The 21,453-nt window shown below is 51.6% G+C and overlaps 9 protein-coding genes across 9 annotated transcripts; 3 read left to right on the top strand and 6 right to left on the bottom strand.

The window, feature by feature from the left end:
• Window positions 1-684: 684 nt before the first annotated feature.
• Window positions 685-2,222, bottom strand: BDZ99DRAFT_216676 (NmrA-domain-containing protein). Its single transcript, XM_033713401.1, has 2 exons — window positions 1,381-2,222; window positions 685-1,233 (listed from the first exon to the last, which is right to left on the bottom strand). The coding sequence occupies exons 1-2, from the start codon at window positions 2,010-2,012 to the stop codon at window positions 858-860; spliced, it is 1,008 nt and encodes a 335-aa protein (XP_033568699.1). The 5' UTR covers window positions 2,013-2,222; the 3' UTR covers window positions 685-857.
• A 1,238-nt stretch (window positions 2,223-3,460) lies between these two features.
• Window positions 3,461-6,285, bottom strand: BDZ99DRAFT_469468 (asparaginase-domain-containing protein). The gene is made up of 4 exons (XM_033721506.1): window positions 5,824-6,285; window positions 5,729-5,772; window positions 4,427-5,641; window positions 3,461-4,000 (listed from the first exon to the last, which is right to left on the bottom strand). The coding sequence occupies exons 1-4, from the start codon at window positions 5,903-5,905 to the stop codon at window positions 3,737-3,739; spliced, it is 1,605 nt and encodes a 534-aa protein (XP_033568698.1). The 5' UTR covers window positions 5,906-6,285; the 3' UTR covers window positions 3,461-3,736.
• A 694-nt stretch (window positions 6,286-6,979) lies between these two features.
• On the bottom strand, window positions 6,980-9,279 carry BDZ99DRAFT_528203 (HET-domain-containing protein; the record flags this gene model as incomplete). The annotated part of the gene is made up of 4 exons (XM_033726356.1): window positions 6,980-8,110; window positions 8,178-8,448; window positions 8,503-8,908; window positions 8,958-9,279. 4 exons carry the CDS (start codon window positions 9,277-9,279, stop codon window positions 6,980-6,982), a joined length of 2,130 nt encoding a protein of 709 aa, XP_033568697.1.
• Window positions 9,280-9,532: 253 nt separating this feature from the next.
• BDZ99DRAFT_455882 (uncharacterized protein) lies at window positions 9,533-11,296 on the bottom strand (the record flags this gene model as incomplete). Its single annotated transcript, XM_033718455.1, has 3 exons — window positions 11,056-11,296; window positions 10,449-10,993; window positions 9,533-10,391 (listed from the first exon to the last, which is right to left on the bottom strand). Exons 1-3 carry the CDS (start codon window positions 11,236-11,238, stop codon window positions 9,533-9,535), a joined length of 1,587 nt encoding a protein of 528 aa, XP_033568696.1. The 5' UTR covers window positions 11,239-11,296.
• Window positions 11,297-11,720: 424 nt separating this feature from the next.
• Window positions 11,721-14,778, top strand: BDZ99DRAFT_402885 (uncharacterized protein; the record flags this gene model as incomplete). The annotated part of the gene is made up of 5 exons (XM_033716313.1): window positions 11,721-12,105; window positions 12,152-12,541; window positions 12,644-13,623; window positions 13,679-13,804; window positions 13,861-14,778. The coding sequence occupies 5 exons, from the start codon at window positions 11,721-11,723 to the stop codon at window positions 14,776-14,778; spliced, it is 2,799 nt and encodes a 932-aa protein (XP_033568695.1).
• A 261-nt stretch (window positions 14,779-15,039) lies between these two features.
• Window positions 15,040-15,808, top strand: BDZ99DRAFT_216480 (uncharacterized protein). The gene is made up of 2 exons (XM_033713400.1): window positions 15,040-15,134; window positions 15,189-15,808. The coding sequence occupies exon 2, from the start codon at window positions 15,436-15,438 to the stop codon at window positions 15,604-15,606; it is 171 nt and encodes a 56-aa protein (XP_033568694.1). The 5' UTR covers window positions 15,040-15,134; window positions 15,189-15,435; the 3' UTR covers window positions 15,607-15,808.
• Window positions 15,809-16,384: 576 nt separating this feature from the next.
• BDZ99DRAFT_402741 (uncharacterized protein) lies at window positions 16,385-16,639 on the bottom strand (the record flags this gene model as incomplete). Its single annotated transcript, XM_033716304.1, has 1 exon — window positions 16,385-16,639. A coding segment is annotated over one exon (255 nt), but the record flags the coding sequence as incomplete, so codon positions are not given.
• A 1,111-nt stretch (window positions 16,640-17,750) lies between these two features.
• BDZ99DRAFT_577414 (beta-lactamase/transpeptidase-like protein) lies at window positions 17,751-19,476 on the bottom strand (the record flags this gene model as incomplete). Its single annotated transcript, XM_033728690.1, has 3 exons — window positions 17,751-17,790; window positions 17,852-19,082; window positions 19,131-19,476. 3 exons carry the CDS (start codon window positions 19,474-19,476, stop codon window positions 17,751-17,753), a joined length of 1,617 nt encoding a protein of 538 aa, XP_033568692.1.
• A 1,101-nt stretch (window positions 19,477-20,577) lies between these two features.
• On the top strand, window positions 20,578-21,331 carry BDZ99DRAFT_528199 (uncharacterized protein; the record flags this gene model as incomplete). Its single annotated transcript, XM_033726355.1, has 2 exons — window positions 20,578-20,652; window positions 20,705-21,331. Coding segments are annotated over 2 exons (702 nt in total), but the record flags the coding sequence as incomplete, so codon positions are not given.
• Between the last annotated feature and the right edge of the window lie 122 nt (window positions 21,332-21,453).

Genomic DNA, 21,453 nt, shown 5'->3' with positions numbered 1-21,453 from the left:
AGAAGGTGGGAAGTTCTACATACATCCGTAAGCGTATGCGCTACATGAACCAGCACTCGGTCTTACCGCGACATTGCCGCCTTTGCGCCGCTGAGAGTAGATTCCATTAGCATTTCTTTCTAGGTAGCGAGCGACGAGTCATGTGTAGGCATATTGCAATCGAAGGGAGGCTTTTATGCGGTTCGAAGAGTAAGACTGATCGTTTGGGGTCAGGAAATTGTTTGCTGTAGGAGAGTTGAACAGATTGCTTAGAACAGATCAAGGCAGAAAAGAGGGGAAGAAGTGAGTTCTTAAGAATGCATGCCTCGAAAAGAGCAAGGCGTTGTACGCATATGATTGGGGCCTCCTGGCGTAAGCTGCAACGTGGAGCTCGGATACGGATTGAAGAAAGAACCTTGCAAGCGATACGCAACCTGCATATTTGAGAAGGTGGACGTGTACGATTCGTTGCGGCGATGGTGCTCAAGCTAGTGTTATGAGGTGCCCAAGACCAAGTCGTAGAGATTGACATGCGCTGTGTCGTCCCGAGGCATTCTCAGCATCAGGCCTGAACCATGAGTTGAATCGGATTGATTTGGTAAAGCCGTGCATGAGTCTCACTGTTCGCTCACGCTATATGCACCGACGTGGTTCTATACGACCAGCGAAGTTGCTGCATCAAACCAGCACCAAAGACCGAGAAATGGATATTCCAAATTGCCCTAGCTGAGCAGAGAGCCTCCCCAGCCAACCTTACCCAGTCACTAGCCAGTGATCCGGTCGCCAACGCCATCACCAGGCGGAATGAAATGCCGGCATCTTTTACAAGCCAGGGCCTGCCGGAATGTTAACGCCGTCGCAATGCAAAAGAGAAGTTTCTAGCAGCTGCCTTGGAAATCCAACTCCACCTCGGGTTGCTCCGTCTCGCCCTCCTCCATCCACGTCAACCCATTCGCTGACTCCTCCACGGGGAACACTTCGCGGGCGTACTCCTCGATGTCTCGGTAGCCCTCCCACAGCTCCAGCGCTTGCTCGGTGCAGTTCTTCTCGAGTTCGGGGCCGAAGTACGGCGCGGATTGGCGACCTAGAGTGTCCTCGAGAGCTTGTAGATGATGGCGGTAACCGGCTGGCACAGGAACGGCGATCTCGATTGGTCCGCGGTTGTACTTGACGCGACGGCCAAGGCCCTTAGCGAAGGCTCTGCAGACTTCCTTGGGAGTGAGCTCTGAAAAGGCCAAGGCGACACTAGGATTCAGAACACCCGATGTGAGCTCATGGTCACGAGTCATCCATTTCTCGAGAAGTTGGGGTAATGGGGCTAAGGAACTAAGGAAGTCGGGGAAAGACGGGGTAAAGGGAAGGGTGGGGATGCTGAGCATGACGGAGGGAGATACGGCTTACCTCTTGCCGCCCCACTTCCGCGGACCTTCTTTGAAGATTTGCAGAACTGCTGGACCCACATCATGCTCTGCGTCCAGCCATGGCAAGGGGATATCGGGATGGAACGGTGCTCGCCAGACAAAGCTGCCGTCGTCTTGGAGCTCCATTCTGAACAGCGGGTAGTTGAGGCTGGTGAAGTTGTTGTGGTAGATTCCGCAGTAGACAAACGTGGCTGGAAGCCCGATTTGGCGAATGTAGTTCTCAACCGTGTACTTCTGCGCCCACATCGGCAATGCCTTCCAGTTCTCATTGTAGATGGAGTGATCGGGCATGCTGCTGAAAATGTAGTGTTGGATTCCAGCCTTTTTCGCCGCATCGGCTAATGACCGGCCAATGGCAACCTCGTCTCCCCAATGCGTCGTGTTGATGAAGGCCAGCTGCGCATTCTTGAACAGGTTCGCCAGGAATTTGGGGTCCTCCAAGGCGCCGATGAAGACAGTGACGTTGGGCAGTTCCGAGAGTTCTTCAGCCACTATTCCGTTCTTGTCACGCATCTGAGCGCGGACCTGCCATCCTACCGCAGATGCAACGCGGATGAGGCTTGCCGACTGGCGCCCATTGCTGTTGACGGTGACAATGGTCTTAGTAGGCATACGGAGGATCGAGTCCTGCAGGGCCAACTTGTGGAAAGATGGTAGACAAAGGAAGAAAGTGAGTCGAGGGAAAGTTTGCTCAAAACCGTCGGGAGCTTGACCGGATTCGACACCCTGGTCGGAGCAGGCTTGGCGGCCTGGCCTCCCCTACAGGGCGGTGGAGACAGTAGAGAGTGAGAAGATAGGGCTGAGCCGGAGTGTGCAAGGATGAGGGGGGCGAGGAGGCTTAGAGGCAGTGGTTGTGGAGATATAAGGCGGCAGTGAAAGGCAGATGGAGATGCGATAACAGTGGAAAATTGGGATTCTTCGGGCTGCGTGGTGTGACTACACAGGCTCCTGGGCCTGGCGGTGTCGGTGTGCTACTGCAGCGGACCGTGGAACGGGGCACGTGTTTCCTGGCGGCGAAACGGGGAATTGTTCTCAGGGTGCAGACATCGAACCAGTCCAGCGGTACACGTGCGGTGCAAAACGGCGCTGGCGAGAGAATGTGGGCGCGGACTGGTGGGGCCTACTGGGTGTAGGGGATGCGTGAGGAAGAAGGGAGACGGGTTCCTTGGAAGCTCGACGACGCACAAAGAGCAGGTTAGCAGGAATGCCGCTGTGGTCTCGCAGCCCGGCAACGAGGCCCTGGGCCGTCCGATATAAAGCGCACAGCAGCATCGGAGACGCAGGAGAAAGACGGAGGGAAAGCCATGGCAGTGTCACTCGACGGGGCAGTCAATCCCTAGGGGAGGGCGTTGAGCAGAATGTGTTGGGCAAAATTACCTAATAACAAGTCATGGAAACAGGCCATGGCGAATTGCGAGCAGATGGAGCTATCCTGCTGTCAGCGCCGGCGGGGCTGCCAGCGTCGAGGAGCCAGGACGGGCGCATATCGAGCAAGAGGGCTGCGAGATGGCGAGTCTGCTCGTGATTGCCTCTGCTGCACCCATAGGCCGGGCATCAAAAGGCGGGGAAGCTGCACGACTCCAGGAGCGACATCGAAAGACGAGCGGCACAGGGCGTGGTCAGATCCGCCTCGTCGCCGCCGGCTAGAATCCCTTGCTGCCCGGTGCCGACGTCGAGCTGGCGAGCGTGCTGCGTGGTACTCCAGTGCGGGAGACGGGCAGCAAATGGTGCAGGCTAGGGGGCCTGCGACGTCTGCTCGCAGCGCCACACGCCCTGCAGCCGAGAAACAAGCTTTTTGATACACACATGCAGCCAGCATTGCGGACTGATAATGCCGAAGAGGACTGATTCGGACGCCGAACGGCAGCCCTAGAGCAGTCCTCGATGCCGCCATCAGGCCCGTCGCTGAGGCCATATGAGGCCATCGTACGGCCCAGCGTCGATGCCAGCGTTCCCGAGCTTCCTATCGCGGCCATGGCACAATCTGAGCCCGACATTCTGAATATCCTCACGTCGGACTCGCGGAATGCGTCGGCATGCCGAGATTTTCGACACTGATAACGCGAATGCCATCACCAGAATTGCCCCTGCAGAGGCTCCCACAGAGGCTAGTGGGGCTGCAAGCGTGCGTCGACGCAGCAGGGAGGCTGTTTACTATGTATGTACAGAGCCACGCCTCGAGCTCGAGCTCCTGCAGTGGCTGAACTTCTTCCACGAACTGCATCCCCAGACCCTCGCCGTCTTGCTGGCCCCAGCTATGTATCATGCACGCCTCACAAATCCCCAGCTTGCCAAAGATCCCCCCGCACATGCTCATCCACAAGCCACACGCGCCCTCAGCCCGCCGCAGCACCACTCACGCCCGCCGTGGCCCACACTGCCGCATCGCCGCCCGATTCGGCATGCAGGCGCGCCGCTGCCATCTCGTCCGAGTGCAGATGGGCGCCGGCATCAGTCAGAATCTGCACATGACCGGCCAGGCCCGCGTGCGCCGCCAAGTACAGCGGCGTGTGGCCCTCGCGGTTGCGGAGGTGGACCGATGCACCTTGCTCGAGGAAGTCTTTGAGGATATCGACATTCCGCCCGGTAGCCGCGAGATGCTATCCAAGTCAGCATTTTCTGTCGTCCATCAAGCATCCTTGCACGCTCTTGGTCTGGGAGGTGTTACGTTCGCTCGGAATAAGCTCCGGCGGACGTAGGTGATATACAGAGCGAGGGGCCCAGCAGGGTACTTTAGCGAGCCTTGCAGCCCTGTGAATGGAGCTGCGTAGTCTCGCCGTCGGCACCATGCTGCGCAGAGATAATGCCGTCGCACCGTTTCGTCTTAATGGCAGCGTCCGCCCTCACCCGCTACATCGACCCTGCCCGATACCGGAGAGTTGGTGCATTTTTCTCGTTAGGCTCTGTGCGTCGAACGGTGTCTCGGTGCAGGATACAGGCGTTGGCGATACAAGCGTCGACTGTGACCACTCCGACTCGCTGCTATCGGGTACGCTCCTCTTCAGGCAATGGGAAGCATTACTTACAACTGGAGTTGACAGGTTGTAATCCGCATCGTTCAGCAGCCAGCGGGGCTCTCCTCGGATGATGTCGCGTGCTCCTTGCAAATCGCCCGCTTGGATCGAGTATCCGAGCGCCGTCAAGCTGGACAGCTCGGGCGTCAGGCTGCCGTTCTTGGGGTGTTCGAAATGCGTGCGCGTAGTTTCTGTGAGCTCACCGCGCAGCGAGATGCACATGCGCTTCGCGACCTCCTCGGGCGTCGATTCGGGCAGCGCAAGGAGATACGCAAGCTTTGTGAGAGCAGCTTCCGACGTCAGGTCCTGCCCGAACACGACTCCTGCTCGTCCTAGCACTGTGCCTGGCGCGTACAGTGGGCTGACGCTGCCACTGAGGCATTGAGTGACGTTTACTATGACTATCCCCCTCTTCACTGCAGCCGCGAGAATTTGAGTCATGGCCGAATCGGGTCCTCCTGGCGTGTTTCCTGCTCCAAAAGTTTCTAGTATGAGGCCTTTGAGCCCCTCTAGACGGAGCACGGCATCCACCATCTCCGGCTTCATTCCAGGGAAGATTCGAAGACATGCCACGTGAGATGTGTCGAGTTTGGTCTGGATGCTGAACGGGTGTACTGTAGTTGGCCGGTAGACGAGGTTCCATTGCACGTTGGTCCTGAGTGATGATATTTGGGCCAGTGGCCGAAGGTTGGGGCTCGCAAATGCATCAAAGTCTTCGGCTGAAACTTTCGTAGTGCGATTGCCGCGGAACAGTTTGAAGTTGAAGAAAAGGCAGACTTCGGGTATCATGAAATGGCCAGCAATGATTAGAGAAGAAAGAAGGTTGTCCTGAGCGTCATTTTGCAACTCCATCATCGGCGCCTGAGATCCTGTCAGGATGACCGGCTTACCCAAGTTCTGAAGCATGAAGCTAAGTGCGGAGCACGTGTAGGCTAGGGAGTCAGTGCCATGGAGAACCACAAAGCCATCGAAAAGCTGGTAGTTCCGGTAAATAGTTCTTGCGATCTGGTCCCAGCCAGCCGCGTCGATCGAGCTACTATCTAGAAGCTCGTCGAATTCAAGCACTGAGTACCGCACGCGACGGTCATAGGCGCTGATTGGCGTTCGTAGACTTTGGACAGCCTTGCGAGTTCCTTTGTCGTCTGTAACGATTTCCAGTGGGTCCTGATACGAGTTGTCGTTGAAAGAGGGCCGTGGTGCCAGCGCAGCCCTCAGAAAGCCTTTGGCCTATGGTCTATTAATACGGTAGCACTGGCTTGACGGCTGGGAGCATACAAAATGAAACTCGCCTCGTCCTTCTTGCGAGCTACTCACGGGAATAAGGCCGTCGTCGGATCGTCTCATGCATATTGTGCCGCCTGTTTCCGCCGTGAATAATTGTCCTGGAAGATGGAATGGAGGCATCGTACCAGTGATGATGATGAGCACTCGCGACTCCGGCAGCTGGAGTTCCGGGAATGGATCCATCTGCCGCGAAAGACGGCTGGGCATCGAGAGATCAGAATCGATGAAATTGAATGTGCGCTGATGATATCGGATAGAAATGTAGTAAGATTGGACAGGTGAGAAGTACGGTGACACAATCGCAGTGCCCTATCTAAGATGAAATGAAGACTTTTGCGGTCAAGAGATGACTAGAACCTACCGTGCGAAGGAAGTGAGCTGCTTTGTACTTCTCTTTGTTGGCCGCAATCTGGTGCTGAGAAAGAGCAGTCTTTTCCTGTCCCTGGTTCTCGTCGGCCCGGGACAAGCCTAGTCCACGGCTTATCGTCGAGACGCTGGGCCAGTGATCCACTCATCCATTTCATTACCCCTTCAAAACTGAAAATTTGCGATGACGCTGCTACTTCTGCTCTGCCCCGGTGAGCGTGACGCATGGTGTTGAGGAAAGCAGCGGCCCACTCGCGTAACAATTTATAATGCCAAATTTTCTCTCGTCGTGGCGAGGTTCACCGAATCATCCCAGTCGCGAGCGCACACGTATTGATTTTTGTCATGCATTAAGCTCTATAAACTGTATAGATTGCTTCTAAAGTCGAAAAGGGATATAAAGTCCCTTCTCTAAGCCTCTAGACCGGCAGACATGATTGAGTGTTCCGATTAGCTGTGTCATTTCGTAGTCTTAGGGATCTTTATGCCCCGCCCGAATCTTCTTCACTACGTCCAACGAAAATGATTCTATTACAGTCGGAGTAGGATTGTGATAGATTCGAGTGCTATCACGTGACTTTTATCTCCTCCAGGAGCACGCGTAGTGCATATTGAAGCTCTATAAGGCTTTCATCTAATCAGAGGAGAACTGTCACGTTATATGTGTGCGGTATGAATGATAAGCATGTTAGTGTGTAAAACCTCATTTGAACCCGAGAAACGTTGCACAGCAAACTTTCGTAGCTGGTAGGAAGCACGTGATTGTGCAAAGTTTTCATTCTCCAGTTCTAGAGCTGCAGATAGAAATTGCCAGAGTTTTGTCAAATCTTCTATTGCAAGTGCGATATGAGTAGCGCTTGGCTATAGACGGAACCAGAGAATTGTTGAAATGGTTTGCCCATCTCGTGGGGCCTATCAATCCAGCCAAAACTTCGTATCCCCCAGCAAGCCGTTAAGATTTGCTGTGTCAGGCCTCAGCATCTGCCACATCTCCTCGCTGAGATTGCGAAAGCGAAATGCCCCGGACCTCTCATAATGACCACTCTCGGCAGTCCGTTGAAGGGTAATCCCAACTCCGAAATACTGGAAGACAGTTTCAATGCCCAAAGCATCCAGCCGAGGTATGGTTCTGTCTCGAGGAATTTTGCTTGCCGATAGTACCACAAAAGCAGTGTCCAGGGACTTGGGTTTCGTGTCAGGAAAGACTTCAATATTTGAGTTGATCAGTCCTCTCCCTTCTTCAGGCAAAGAAAGAGTCCATCTATCGTTCCCATGACGCGAAAGAGCCGCATGACCAATGTAACCCTCGATTTCGATCGATTTGGAAACAAGTCGCGGTTGATGGTCAGGGTCATTCTGCGAAGCACTATAGCCCCGGCCCGGTTTTGGTCTCTTGGACCCAATAGCGCCGTCAGTTATTGAATCTTGCGTTGTACTGGCCTTCAGTCCGTAAATCAATTGAAACGAAATTGGTTCCCCGTGATGATCTGTGACACCGTAATGCCGCTCTTCCACAAGCTTGGGCGTTTGGTGAAGGTCCGTTTTCTCATAGTACGCAACTTGTACTACGCGATTAGCGAGCTCTATTGTACCGTTCATAGATGCCCAAGACCAGGACGGGTTATCTCGAAGATCCGTAGGGCGCGCGTCCAAGGTGCACTCGGAGACTCTCCAGGCCAGTTGCTCTTCAAGTCTGTACGCCCACAGGCCAGCACCATATTCTTCCTCTAAAGCGTCTCGAACAAGCTTCGCGATGCCCCAAACAGCCATGAGCTTGTCACTTCCTTTCGTGAGATTGCAGCTTGTATAATTTCGAACTGCGGAGATCCAAAATTGCTCCAAAGAGTCGTCAGAGGCGCCGGCTAATGGGTGGTGGCGGATAGATCCGGTTTCTTGAAGTCTTCCGCGCCAGTGCCGATCAGTCGCCGCAGCAGTATCCAGTGGCTGCGGAAGTCCAGATGGAAAAGTCTCACACGCGCTCATTGTGGCGCAATCCCAGAAGATCTGGTCTTTAGCGAAGTGAATGATGCGTGGGGCGAGCATCCGCTCTGGTCAAGTCAGTGAGACGTAATACACCATTTAATTGAGTTATCTATAACTTGCCCTGAAAGACCCATCCGCGAGTATAGATGACGGTCTTGAGCAATTGGGTATGCCATATGTCTTGATTGACGATTCTCCATTTTTTGTCTCCAAATATCGTTGACTTATCGTCAACACTATACTTATCCGGAAGGATTTGGGTAGCATGGCGACCTCGGAAAAGCCCGCCTGTGCTATTGGGTGAATCTGCTGCGGCAATGTTACAGTATGCGTTTCGATAATACTGATGCATGAATGGAGCTTCGGCTGGAAAGTCTCCCTCTTGACCTTGAATGATACATCTGCTTGACATTACACATCGATTCCAGATACTTCTACGTCGCTGAAAAACTTACAGAGAATCTATCCAGATGTATGAAATGCCGAGAAAGCGTGTGACGGTGATGGCATCTTGGAAATTCCGAGAGAGCTTTTCCCACCCGATGCCATCTTTGAAGGATTCTAGGTTCTTGGGGGTCAGTGTGGTGAAAGGAATGGTGCCCCAGCAATGGCTCAAGGACACATATGGTCCTTTGATTGTTGTTTTCTTAGTCTCAATGAGCTTTACGTGCCCAGTCCTTTCCGTGCCAACGTCAAGAAGCCGAGTTGGAAGTGATCCGTAGCGTGCTTGTTGAAGCCGCTGTTTAGAGCATCCTTCGTGATTGTTATCGCATTGCTGGACCCAACTCTTGACCTGTGCACCTGCTGACTCTAGGTTCGTGCTTCTACCGACGTCCTCTACACTGGGAATGATTCCGAGCTCTAAAGCACCAATCAGTAGCTCTCTTCCAGGATTCGGTACAACACACACCTTCCTCGGGGAACATGTAAAACACAAGATCAGGACGAGCTGTAAACCTTGGGTGATGGTCGTTCGAGTCCTCTTCTAGTATCGGACGGAAGGTGATTACAATCGAGTGCATGGTCTCCCGAATTCGACCCGGAAAGCGCATGCTCCATCGGTATAATGGCCAAGATTTGCCCTGCTCAGCAAGCCCAGAATCCTTAATGAGGGCGGAACAAAACACGCATTTCGCCAATGCAGCTCTCTCCCGTTGCTCGACAATTTTCCGATGGTAACCCCACGATTTCCCAGACATCAAGACATTGTCAATGCAAAACCTGCATATCATTGTGGCAGGAGCGTTGTCTTGGGTTGGATCGGAAATGATGGTGGCCTACTAGGTAAGCGGCGGATGCGTGTGGACGGGTGGGTGCCATTTATTGGTGAGTGGGGGCGGAACGGGGCGCACACCACAGGCCCGATTAATCTGTTTTAGCCCCCAACGTACCTCGAACGCATCTGGGGCCAGATTTCAGGCAGCGAGTCAGGCGGGATTACTAAGAGCTGCCCCTACATCTTTGTAATGATTGGTTGTGTAATGATTAACCGTAGTTGGAACGTCGGGCTCCAAAGTAAGAAGTGGTAGAAGTCCTGGACAATATCGATGGACTGTCCTTATCCGATTCATCGCTTCTTGGGCTGGAGTCAAAACTGAGAACTCGGCTGGGGCCATGCGGAGAGCTTTTACTTCTAGTCTCAGACATGAGGCTTGCAATATTGGTGCGTGAGCGGAAGGCTCTATCGAAATGTAGCTGCGACCTGGCCCACAGAAGTGATGCGTTGTAGTTCTGGGCAACATACATGAAGAAGCTCGTGTGATAAAGACGGATGTTCTCTTCTTCGATGTTTGCAGAAATGAGAAAGCCATTCGCTGCCTGAAGAACATCCTCAACGCTCCTTGGAGGGAATTTGGATAACTTCGGCCTCAGCCATCTTTCCACATTAGCCGCAGGGACTCCAGCATTGTTCTCAGCAGCAGCGGCAATTGCTCTCAAGCCAAGATCGCCTTGGCTAGCAGGTTGCGCTTCGATGTTCCTGATAGCAGTATCGAATTGAAATACGATGTTTGGAGGTAGGCGGTCTCCGATCGATTCAACGTCTTCAAGAGATTGTGCATTGTGGACATTGTCCAACCTGAGCTTTGCAATCCCTATGTTACCTTCTGCTTGATCGAGAATGCGTTCTAGAAGAGTTTGCGGAGTATTTCCATCCTGATTTCGAAGAATTAGAGCCCCGAGCGAAGATAGAGGAGGTTTATCATGACAAGGACTCTTCAGACCAAAGTCACCGTGTTCCTTTTCAAGATCCCAGGCGACAAAATCTCGCATGCTGGGGTTAGGGATCTGGCCAATACCGAAGTTGACAATATCGTAGGACTCATTAAGATATTCAGCAGTTTTACTATTGTCAAAGTAAGCTCAAATCCTTCGGCTTGTTCCGAAAATTGAGAGGACCTGCCAGATGGGACACACTTCGCCTCGTTCTTTGCAAGGGAAGCACAGGACTGTTTCATCACATTTCTGACACTCAAGAAATAGCTTCAGGACTTCGTCATTTTCGTCCGTGTCACATGTGGCTTCCAGAGGCTTCTCAAAGGCGCGGAGGCGAGCCGAGACCATGATTCGTACTCCTAGTAACTGCAGGTCTTGAAGTTCGCGCTCAATGAGAAGTCGAAGGGCGGCACTACATCGATCTATGCCATCCAGAATCAAGAAATAGGGTGCGGCTTGAGAGAGTCTTGCATGCAGAGCTTTTCGAAGCAACTCTATGCGGACAGCTAATCTTTTTCCGGCCTGACACGCATCCTCATATACTTCGAAAAGCTCCAAGGACGGATAATCGACACGCCCAAATGCATGAATCTGGTGGTAGACCGTGGCGAGAAAGTCTTCAAGGAAGACTATCTCGTTGGAAAGAACATCCGCTTTGACAAAAACAGACACAACTGCAGTATTCTCTGAGCGGGCGTGGAGATGTTGGACCACAAGCGCACATAGTGTAGTCTGTTGTCGCCGTCAGCGACAGGTTCTTGCCACGAAAGCTTACAAATTTGCCTAAGTCTTACTTTCCCAGAACCTGGGCCCCCAAAGCAATGTAGCTGCCAGGGACACTCAGCTCCACACCAACGAATGAACTCTTTGGACGAGAAGAAGAACGAGTACAGCTCTGGGTAGATGTCCGACGACAAGGAGTACGTTTCTGCGATAGCTGGATGTGCCGAAGCGCGAATGGCAAAGGGGTTAGCCATGAGAAGCGCAACACCACAAACTGAATCTGAAGCAAGTATGTATCAACTCCAGCCGTCCCAGATGGAAATTCGAGAAGTCGTTGCTGAATAACACAAGCTTGGGAGCCACGGGAACCCGCATGAACGCTAACCATGCATGCCTAGGGGGTTTGGCCCCCAAACGTCTGCACGGACTACTTCGTATAGTGCCACTCCTGCCCTGCCAACCTACCACGGCCCACCACACACGGCGCGAAGCGCTCGGAGGTGGTGAGATGGGGCCAAAACCGGTGAGCTCCCGGCTCCACTTAGTTATGCTTCGCTGGATTTTACGGCTGTGTCTTTTTTTGGACGCTGAGACGGGTTAGTGGCTGATTTTGAAATTAAGGGACGAGCCGGCGGCGCAAGGCAGCAGACGGAACGGTATTACTTCGAGGCTTGAATATGTATAATAGCCATGCAGCCAAGGCATCGCGGCCGATGCTTGTCTTTTCTGTTCGCACATGTCGTTCTTTTACCGCCTCACGGCACTTCTGTGCTTCGCGAGCTTCGCGCTCTGCAAGTCGATCCCACGGCCCCTCGCGCGCGATCCGAATAACATAGGCGGCCACATCTTAAATGGATTAGCATGGAAGCAGGCGAGCCCGAGCGCTTCGTTACAGAGCCTTTCCTCGGAGATTTCGAGCAACACAGCGATTTTTTCAGTCTCTTCGTCCGACGGTGCTGTCTCGATTTCATCCAGTGCGGTGTCCAGTTCGTCCAGTGCTGTCTTCACTTCGTCAAGTGCTATATCGAGTTCGTTAATTGAGGAGAGTCCCACGGCCACTGTTACCGCTGCAAATCCAGCAGATACCATATGTGGTGATATCATAGACGCTGTGAACGATGGTAAGAAGAAAGTCTGAAGGCAACAGAGTCCTGCTAACGCTGGCAGGCTCCGTTCTGTTTTGGGCAAGCGATGCTCACGCGTGCTTGTCGTCGGTCCCCTTCAATCCTGCAGTCGCAGCTCGCTTCATCGACTACTTCAACACTACCCTTCAGTTCCATAGCACCATCGCCTATCTCAAAGATCCCCCAACTGGATATCAGCAGCCCGCGGTAGATGTGCTTGAGGGTCTGCGACTAATCCAGCAGAACATCACCGCCGGCACCTACAAGAGCCAGTATGCTTTCGAGGCCGATCTCCAACTCCTCGTGTATGCTTTTCACGATGCTCATGTCGACCTCACGGCCGGAGTGCTTTCGGCCTTCTCTTTTGCTAGTCCAGTCGAAATAGCATCCGTGTCGAAAGATGGCAAAGAAGCACCCAAGCTATATATTACACGTATGTGCACTGCGCAATCCTATTTAGTACTATGTTTTGCTGTATACCTGTGTACACAGGCTTACGACGAAGCTCCTCGTACCCTTGCTAACACCAGAACAGAAGATCTAATCGACAGTCCGGGACAAGGATGGGAGCCGTTCCCAATCACGGAAATCAACGGCGAGGAGGCTGTCGACTACTTGACTCGATTTGCAGCCCTTAACTCCATTGGCACCCTCGAGCCTCACGCGGACTGGAATCTACTTATGAGCAATCCCGCGTTAGACATCCAAGGTTTCTTGAACACCTTTTCCGGTGGTGCGACTTTCTATCCAGGTGAAAATTTGACGTTCTCATTTGCGAATGACACCACCTTGGAGACTATTTGGCTCGCTATTTACAACAATCCAAGTCCAACCGGACCTTTGACGACCGGGGGTGATTTCTACAACTACTTTGTTCTTGGATTGCTCCCAGCATCGTTTGAACCCGCTACAGCCTCCAGCATCCCCAGTGCAGTTCCAACTGCAACGCCCACAAACACTCCTACGCCGACCTCTTGGTTCAATGAGAGCTACGGCGCATACCCTGATGATCCCGATATTATCCAATTGGACCTCTCCATTGGCGGAGGTGGCGTTGTTTCCGGCTATTACCTTCACAACATATCTACCGGGGTCCTCAGCATTCCAACCTTTGATCAATTTGGCTGGAACATTGGAAACTTCTCTACGGCGGTACGAGCATTCATCGATGGCGCTACAGCGGCCAATCTGTCCCGAGTTGTGATCGATCTTCAGCAGAATACTGGTGGGAACGTGGAGCTGGCCTTTGATACCTTCAGTCAGTTCTTCCCCAAGAATGATCCTTTCGCCGGTAGTAGAAGACGTAGCCATGAACTAGCAAACATCATCGGAGGTGCCACCACCGGATACTGGGATTCGTTATCGGATGATGATGACGAGTTTGAGAAAGATTCTCTTGCTGCGAATGAATGGGTTGTTACAGATCGCCTGAACGCTGAGACGAAGCAGGTGTTCACTAGCTGGGCGGAGTATTTTGGTCCATTGAGTATCCAGGACGATGAGTTTTCCTTAACCGTAAGTCTATCTCATACTCGTATACGGTTTGTTATTAACGAGAGGCTTTCTCTAGGAGCGGTACAATCTCTCAGACCAGAGATACAGCGAGGCTGCATTTGACGGATGGATTCCGTACGGATACGGCCCAGACAATCAAATTTCTACACCACAGCCGTGGAAACCCGAAGACATAGCCATAGTAAGTTCCTTTTCGATCTCCAGACTGTGCATAAACTCTACTAACCTTTATTCCAGTTAACCGACGGCATATGTTCATCGACATGCTCCCTTTTGCTGGAAATGATGACCCAGGCTGGCGTTCGCACAGTCGTCGCTGGTGGAAGGCCCTCAGCAGGTCCAATGCAAGCTGCTAGTGGAAACCGTGGAGCGCGCGCCTATTCTGCGGATGCTATCGACGGTGATATCGAATTCGCTAGCAGCATAAACCAAACAGCCAATTCTTCACTACCGCAAGTGAGAGAATCAGGCATGTACACAATCTTCGCCGGTATAAACCTCCGTGATCAAGTCCGGGCGAACGACACTACGCCTCTACAGTTCAAGTACGAGGCCGCCGATTGTCGTATTTACTACACCTTGGCCAACATCTACAACATTGAGAGACTATGGAGAGATGCCGCTGCTGCTACTTGGGACGATAAGTCGCTTTGCGTCGAAGGCTCAACTGGCTATGCTGCATCAGCCAACAAAGGCACCCCAAAACCTCCGCCTCCAGCAACAGCGCAAGCCCCTACCCTAAACGTCGCCGAGCACGCGGAATTCAACCTCGAGCCGACAGGAGGGTTGCCCGATGGGAAGGGTATCCCCAAACGCAACTCCCAGATTCAGTCCTGCAACAGTCAGTTGACTTGCGACGACGGCATTTCCAGCTGCAAGGAGATTCTCGTAACGTGCTCAAACGGTAAGAGGATCTTCGCCAACGCATGCCTGCCTCCTTGCCAGAATCGAGATGGGAGCGATTCGTGTCAGGGCGCCAATACGTTTTGCAACATACAAAGCACCCAAGAGAGCAAGGCGGCGTCTGGGTTTTCAAGTGCGAAAGCCGCTGGAGCGAGGACGCAGTTTACGAAGTTTGACAGCTCCTTGCGGACGGGGTTGTGCATGCCTACTGTTGGTAACCCTAATCTCGGTTGTCCTAAACCGAAAGCGTAAAGAGGAAGATGGATAATATGGTTGAATAGGGCAGTAAGCATAGAATCCTCCTAATATACACCCTTTCTAATGCACTCCAACCCCAACATCATGTGAGTGCCGAGTCAGGTTTCAGTAGCGCAGACTCCTCTTCGTGCCTTATAAACTTTAGGTCACGTGACCACACTCCTAACCTGGTATTCATGAATATGTGTTGTAGTCGCTGCGCTTAAGGAATAGGGACTGCTTGCTACTAAAATTAACGACATAGAGTTTGCCACTAAGACCGCTATCAAGGCCTTTATTAACTAGCTTTAGAGCTCTAATTATACTATGCAGGTTGCAGCTGGCAAGAATATCACCCTCCTATACAAAAAGTATTACACCCCCTAGGAGAAAGATAAGGGAGTCTTAGATAACGAAGATTCTAGGCTTTGTCAAGACCAGCCCGAAGATAGTCAAGCGCTACACCGTCTACCGCCGCTAGGACCAGCTTATAGAGAGCCTTAATAAGCTTACCAGCGTAATTTATCTACGCGAAAGATTTCCAAGCAGGATCGCAAGACGCTGCACTCTAGCTTCGCTGACACCTATAACTTAGTAGAGAAGCCTACCCGCGGACCCAAGTACAGCACCGCGCTGGACAAGAAGACCAGCGTTTGCTATAGCGGTGGTCGCATGAAGGTCCACATCAACCGCAACGTCGAGGTCCGCATCGACAAATGGTGGAAGCCGCAACGCCTTAATGCGCTTCGCCGCGTCTTGCAGGGAGGGTTTCCGACTCAGTACGATGAGAATGAGGCAGTAAGCCGTATCTTGCCATTCACCATGGCCAAGACCAGAGTCTAGACCACTCTTACTCACCTTGTCTTGAACGCGAAGCATCACGCCAGCCCAAGTTGACCAATACCGTTCTACTTCTCATTTATCTCTCATTTGTCTCATGGTACACGTCAGAGACAGTTTTACGGAGAACAAACCCCTGGGTCCTCATCATCTCTTTCCGTTCTGATCAACAAGCAGACGGGTGTACCGTCCACATTGTATTTCCCTTTTCCTTGCGAGTAACGAGCATCCGTATCGGCCTATCATATCTTGTCTTACAAGGGATAAGCAGATGGGCTTGCTGTCATCATTCCACTTTCTCTACGAGCTGCGAAATCATGAAAATCGGCGTTCAAAAGGGTGATTGGTCTTGTCATCTGCATGTGCATCGGTCAGGATAGGCATACCCCCTCTGCACGTTTGTTATCTCGGTCTTTTGGCGGGCATTGGCATATGCCTGGTCGAGGATTAGCACGAGTGCTAGCAAATATCCGTGGTCTCTGCGTTACCATGGGCATATGCATGAGCTCATGAGGACTCCCTAGATAAACTGGAAGTTCAAGTATCGAAAGAGCGGAACGAATGATAAGTGTTTCCTTGATACCTTTAATAGTATGTCAAGGGTGACATATCACTATGCCACGTTGTTGAATGTGAACAGGATAGTGCCGACATCTCCACGAAGTAAGCACAGTGCTCTCTGGTCTACCCGCAGTATCTGCGTAATGTTTCGTCCTTTGGAAGTCTTATTTTGGTATGCCGCCGGGATTTGCCGACCACGCAGACCATTGGCACAAACAGGTCAGAATAACCTTTCTAAACATCGAACTCCACCAGGATCAGATTCGAATATCTTGAAAAAATACAATTCCTCGGGGGTTTGCTTGCTCAGATAGTACCATTTGTGTTTTCGTGAAAACAGTCCGTACATCGTGGATTCTAGATACTGACGAGTGATGTGGTCGGCTTCAACAACGTCGCTGTCATCGATCGCGGACCCATCACAGAGGGTCAACGTGTTATCTTCAGCAGGATGGTTGATAGGTCGCCAAACGCTAAACTTGTAAGCTTGGACTGTACATATGGGTAATTTCTTACTTGATAATCCTCAGTCGCCCTTGGAGAGCTGCATCCATCTAATCCCGAAGATGATGGAGGAGACGGCCTACTGCACCGGCTGGGCTTTGGTCTAGAATATATCGTTAGCATTTATCAAATATGCATCAAAAAGATCGGTAATACCACAATGAACTTGCTTCGCGACTTCCAGGCGCTGCATTTTATCGTTGACATTGATCTTTGTCAGCCTAGCAGGCTGTTCCTTCGTATCTGAACGGCTTTCCATCAATACAATAGGCAATGGAGTCGCTAGTGATCAGTGTACTCACGCCCCAGTCAAAACAGTGCACGAGATCTGCACCTTCCACCTCCTTTTTCAACAGCTCCACAATCGGAGGCAAGTATTCGTCTCGTATTGCCTCTGGGCTCTCAAGTTTGGTATTGGGCATCGCTTGATGAAGGACGACGAATCCATGCTTGTCGAGCGAGAATTGACTTTCTTGTCCACGAAGGTCATAGATAATTTCTGGCTCTGGCGCTTCTTCAATGACAAGATTGGTACTTCGTTAATCCTAAGCGTGTTCAGGTATTGCGGAGAAGACCTGGAACGGTTTCTCATGTTCATAAAGCGTCTGCCACTGCAAGTATCTCAACGTTGCGATTTCATCACAATGCGAGGCCATGATGAGTGTGAATGATGTTCTGGGTGGAAAAAAGTTGAGGGGTTTCACCATGATAAGGTGTGGTTGAAAAGACTGGGTCAGCTTGGCTCGTATTCCCGAGCGAGCAGCAGCTTGCCAGTGAGAGCAAACAACAGAGCCTGCAGCAACCCCTCTCTCACGGTACCGATCAGAGTCACCAGACTAATGCAGCCAGCTGCAAGTTTGCCTTGTAGGATCACGCCAGTACCTAGGAATGGCCATCAGCCTTGTCTATCGCAACACATCAAGGCGCGGGCTGCAGCTACGTCATCATAAGAGTCTATAGAGCTAATAAGAAGAACGAAAAACTACCGTGAGTCCCATTCGATACAGCAGAAAACATTTTGAAGAACGCTCGAGCAGTACCTGTTTTTACCCGTGCGTGGTGGTACGCAGCACTTTGCCTCCCTAGAGCTCATCCCGGTTTTGATCAGCAATGATTCCAGGTCTAGAGGCTCAAATCCATTTAGCTCATTCATTGCATTATTAGCGAACATATAATTACTTACAGTGGCTTCATACTGGTTTGATCTACCATTTGGACCACCGGCCTGAGAAGAAATACCTCGCCATCCGGAACGTCTCCATCGTGTTCCCATCGGAGCCCGTTGATCTTACCATCCTCGCTTGACTGGAAATAGAAGATATACATGGTGGCATCAAGATCTGGCCACCGACCTAGGTGTAAGGACTCCACTTCTGTGAGAGGCCAGCTGAATGTGTCGATGTTGTGGTATTGGAGATGGTGAACTTGCGATGAAAGACCTTGGAACCGGAATTGAAGTTTCCCCTCAACCTCCTCTACTTCAATGAAGAACTTTCGAACCTTGTTGTAAAACTTTCCGGTATACTCGGAAAGTGGTCGTCCATTTGTTTTGGATGACTTGGACTTCTCAAGATCTACAGGAACCTGATCCCACATCGCATCATATGCAGCAGCACTCTTCGTGGCCAGGTCCAGGTAATCGTTCTTTTCAGGTGTATCCAAAATGCTTTCGAGAAGAAGTTGACCTATCCAGTCTGCGGCGTCGTTTTTCGCAAGGGAATTGCAGAGCACCACAATAGCAGTATCGGTGTCAGGAAGAATGTGAATCGAGCTGAAGAAGCCAACCAAACTGCCGTTGTGATACCGTAGCAAACGTTTGGCAGTGCCCTTTCCGACCACAGGCATGGCTTCCACGAACATTCCGTTGATTCCAATACTTCCGACGGGAAATGGCAGCTGGGTAATAGCCCAACCAGCACCATAAAACTCTTCACAATCCGATTCTGGGTCGAGGGAGATATGACCGGTCAGAAGTGTACGAATATCTTTGAAGGGAAGTCCATCTGTCTCTGAAGAGCCCGAAGAAAGTTCCTCTTTCCAAGACTTGATCACGCTTTTGTAGTACGTCAGAAGATCGGCGACGGTGCTCTTTACGCCGTTTGCGCCTTCCATGATAATTCCTTCGGCAATAGTCGGGTTTCCACCCGGGAAAGATGAACCATCACGCGCAGCCATGTAGCCTTGAGCAACGTTGTCATCAAGGATTACTTCTTTGGTATATGTTCTGTTCAAACCTAGCGGACGGAAGAGATTATCTGCCAGAAAAGAGCCCCAGGTGGTCCCTGATAGATGTTCAAGCACGGCAGCAGCCAGATTGAAGCCCCAGTTGTTGTAGAGCCATGTTGAGCGTAGCAGATGAACAACCTCCAGATAGGAAGTTGTTGGAAACAGATCCTCGGGCTTCAATAGTATCTCTGTACCATCCTGGGCCCAAAGAGAGTTCTTTGTAGCCAGTCACGTACGATGCGATGGAAAGTCAAGAATGGTAGCATCGCTTTGGATTGTAGTGTTCTCGTGGATGAAACTCGGCAAGATTTTAGATAGCGGCTGATCCCAAACAAGCTTGTTCTCATGGAGAAGAATGCCTACAGCGGACGCAGTGAAGCTCTTGGAAAGCGATGCTAGGTGATAAACAGTGTTCTCGTCAGAACGAAGCTTGCGGGAAATGTCTCGATATCCATATCCCGACGGGTAGATGACTTCGTTGTGGTGCAAGACACCGACAGACACTCCTGCATTGGCGGATACTTCGCAAATTTTTGATATCGTAGGTCCCAGCTCTTGAAGAGCTTTGACGATGTCTTTCATCGTGATGAGAGAGGGGGCAATACCCGCGTGATTGATGTTGAAAGGTGACGTGTCCTTCGAGGATTCGCACTTCTAGTTTCCAGGCTATCCTCCAGCCAGCGATCTTCGGATTCTATATCTATGTATGCATACCCTGTAACCGCACAAGTATGTGTGGAATTTGAGGCTATGCTAGGCTAGCACGAGGCCGCAATGAGTCATAGGCTGGAGGGGGTACAAGAAATAGGTCCAGGGGACTTGTGGCTGGCTGTCTATGGACACCTAATAGGACGTTCCATTTTCAAGTGCCATACAAAATCTTAGCCATGGTGAATTTTCGCGACACTGGGAGGGGAAGGGAGGGTAGCATCTGGTCGCCTCTAGACCTATAGACGTTAGAGCCTATTAGCTGCTTGTGGCTCTATTGTTGTATGGATAATTCTAACGAGCTGCTCAGTCTCGGCTCCGGATGCGCTCACCCAGCACAGCCACAGCTCAGGCTGGGGCATGAGCTCAGTTCCCTGAACGGGAAAGGAAATTTCTGGTGCAGATTGGGATATTGTACTACCTGTTTTGTATCTACGAAGGTTCGGTCACGCGGGGCATGGAAAAGGTGGCACACTAATTCTAGAACAAGCTGTCTCGTGTGTACACCTGTCTGCCACTGCTTGGGTTGCTTCAATGTATTTTCAGAAATCTAAAGAAGATAGAAGCTCTTTACCTTGGGCTATGTGGAAACTTGTTGAAGCGCTTCATGCAGTGGTAAACGGGTGTACACACAGGCAGAGTACTTGGTGAGTGTGCCACTTTTTTCGTGTCTAGCGTGTCGGTGAAACGTGGGCGGGATGACCTCGGCCGAAACGCACTAAGCCATTTGGGCGCGGAAAAAATACCGTTTCCCTAGCAACCACCAATATTTTTGTATTCGTTCTCGCACGAGACGCCCTCTCCAGACTGCTCTGCCAAGCGCATTACTGTCACTTCATTATTCGCACTCACTGCTTCCGCATAGCCCGAATACACGTACACGCAATCCACACAACACGCATGTCAGGAACGCGAATGGCCGCCGGATGAGCTTGACAACAAGCCCTCGATCCCTCGCACACATCCCGGCGGAGAATGGCTCCAGCCGCACAACCACTGCCCGTCCGATTTCCGTGCTGGTGCAGAGCGACTTACTCCTGGGGCGGTGAGGTGCGTAGCGACTTCAAGTTAAGCTGTTGATGAGGTACTAATTGTAGTATAGACAAAGCGCGACCTCGGATTCATCGAAGGCGACCTCATAGAATGTCTCAACGCCGGAGACGGTTCTTGGTGGATGGGTAGACTGAAGCGAGATAGGCGTATGGTCGGACTGTTTCCCTCGAACTTTGTTGAAGTTCTCGATGAGAGTTTTCAGCCATACCGGAATGCCAGTCCACATTTGCTACAGAATGGAGGAAGCATATCAAAAGCAAACAGCCCAAACCCGGCATCCGCAAAGCCAACGCCACAGAAGTCCAAGAGCATGTTCCGGAAACCGTTTACTGCATATGCCGCAGCTAGCTCCCCAAATCCAGGAGCAGCAGCGAGAGAGGTACAACAGAAGGCCGGAGGGGTGTCACCAAATCCCAATGGAAGCATCTCCAAACATAAACCATACTCGTCTATGAAGCGGTCCTCCTTGGAGAGCCGAGAGTCGTCTCCGTTGCAAAAATCTGCTACAGGATCCAAGCTTCGAAACGTCTCTCCGGCGCCAAATGTTCGCCAGCCCGTTCCTCGTGCTGTGTCTCCGGCTCCTCCTCGACCGCATCAATCGTACTCGCGCGCCGTTTCTCCAGCTGTTCCCGCCCGATACGTTGCTCAATCGCGCGCGCCATCTCCGGGACCTCCAGTACAATATCAGCCAGTCTCGCGTGCACCGTCTCCGGCTCCTCCAACACAATATCAACATCACTCGCGTGCACCATCTCCAGCTCCTCCAACACAATATCAGCCTTACTCACGGGGCCCCTC

The sequence above is a fragment of the Mytilinidion resinicola genome (genome assembly GCF_010093595.1).
Source record: "Mytilinidion resinicola strain CBS 304.34 unplaced genomic scaffold BDZ99scaffold_37, whole genome shotgun sequence".
In the NCBI taxonomy this organism is placed as follows: Eukaryota; Fungi; Ascomycota; class Dothideomycetes; order Mytilinidiales; family Mytilinidiaceae; genus Mytilinidion; species Mytilinidion resinicola.
This window is presented reverse-complemented; position numbering and strand designations above follow the sequence as displayed.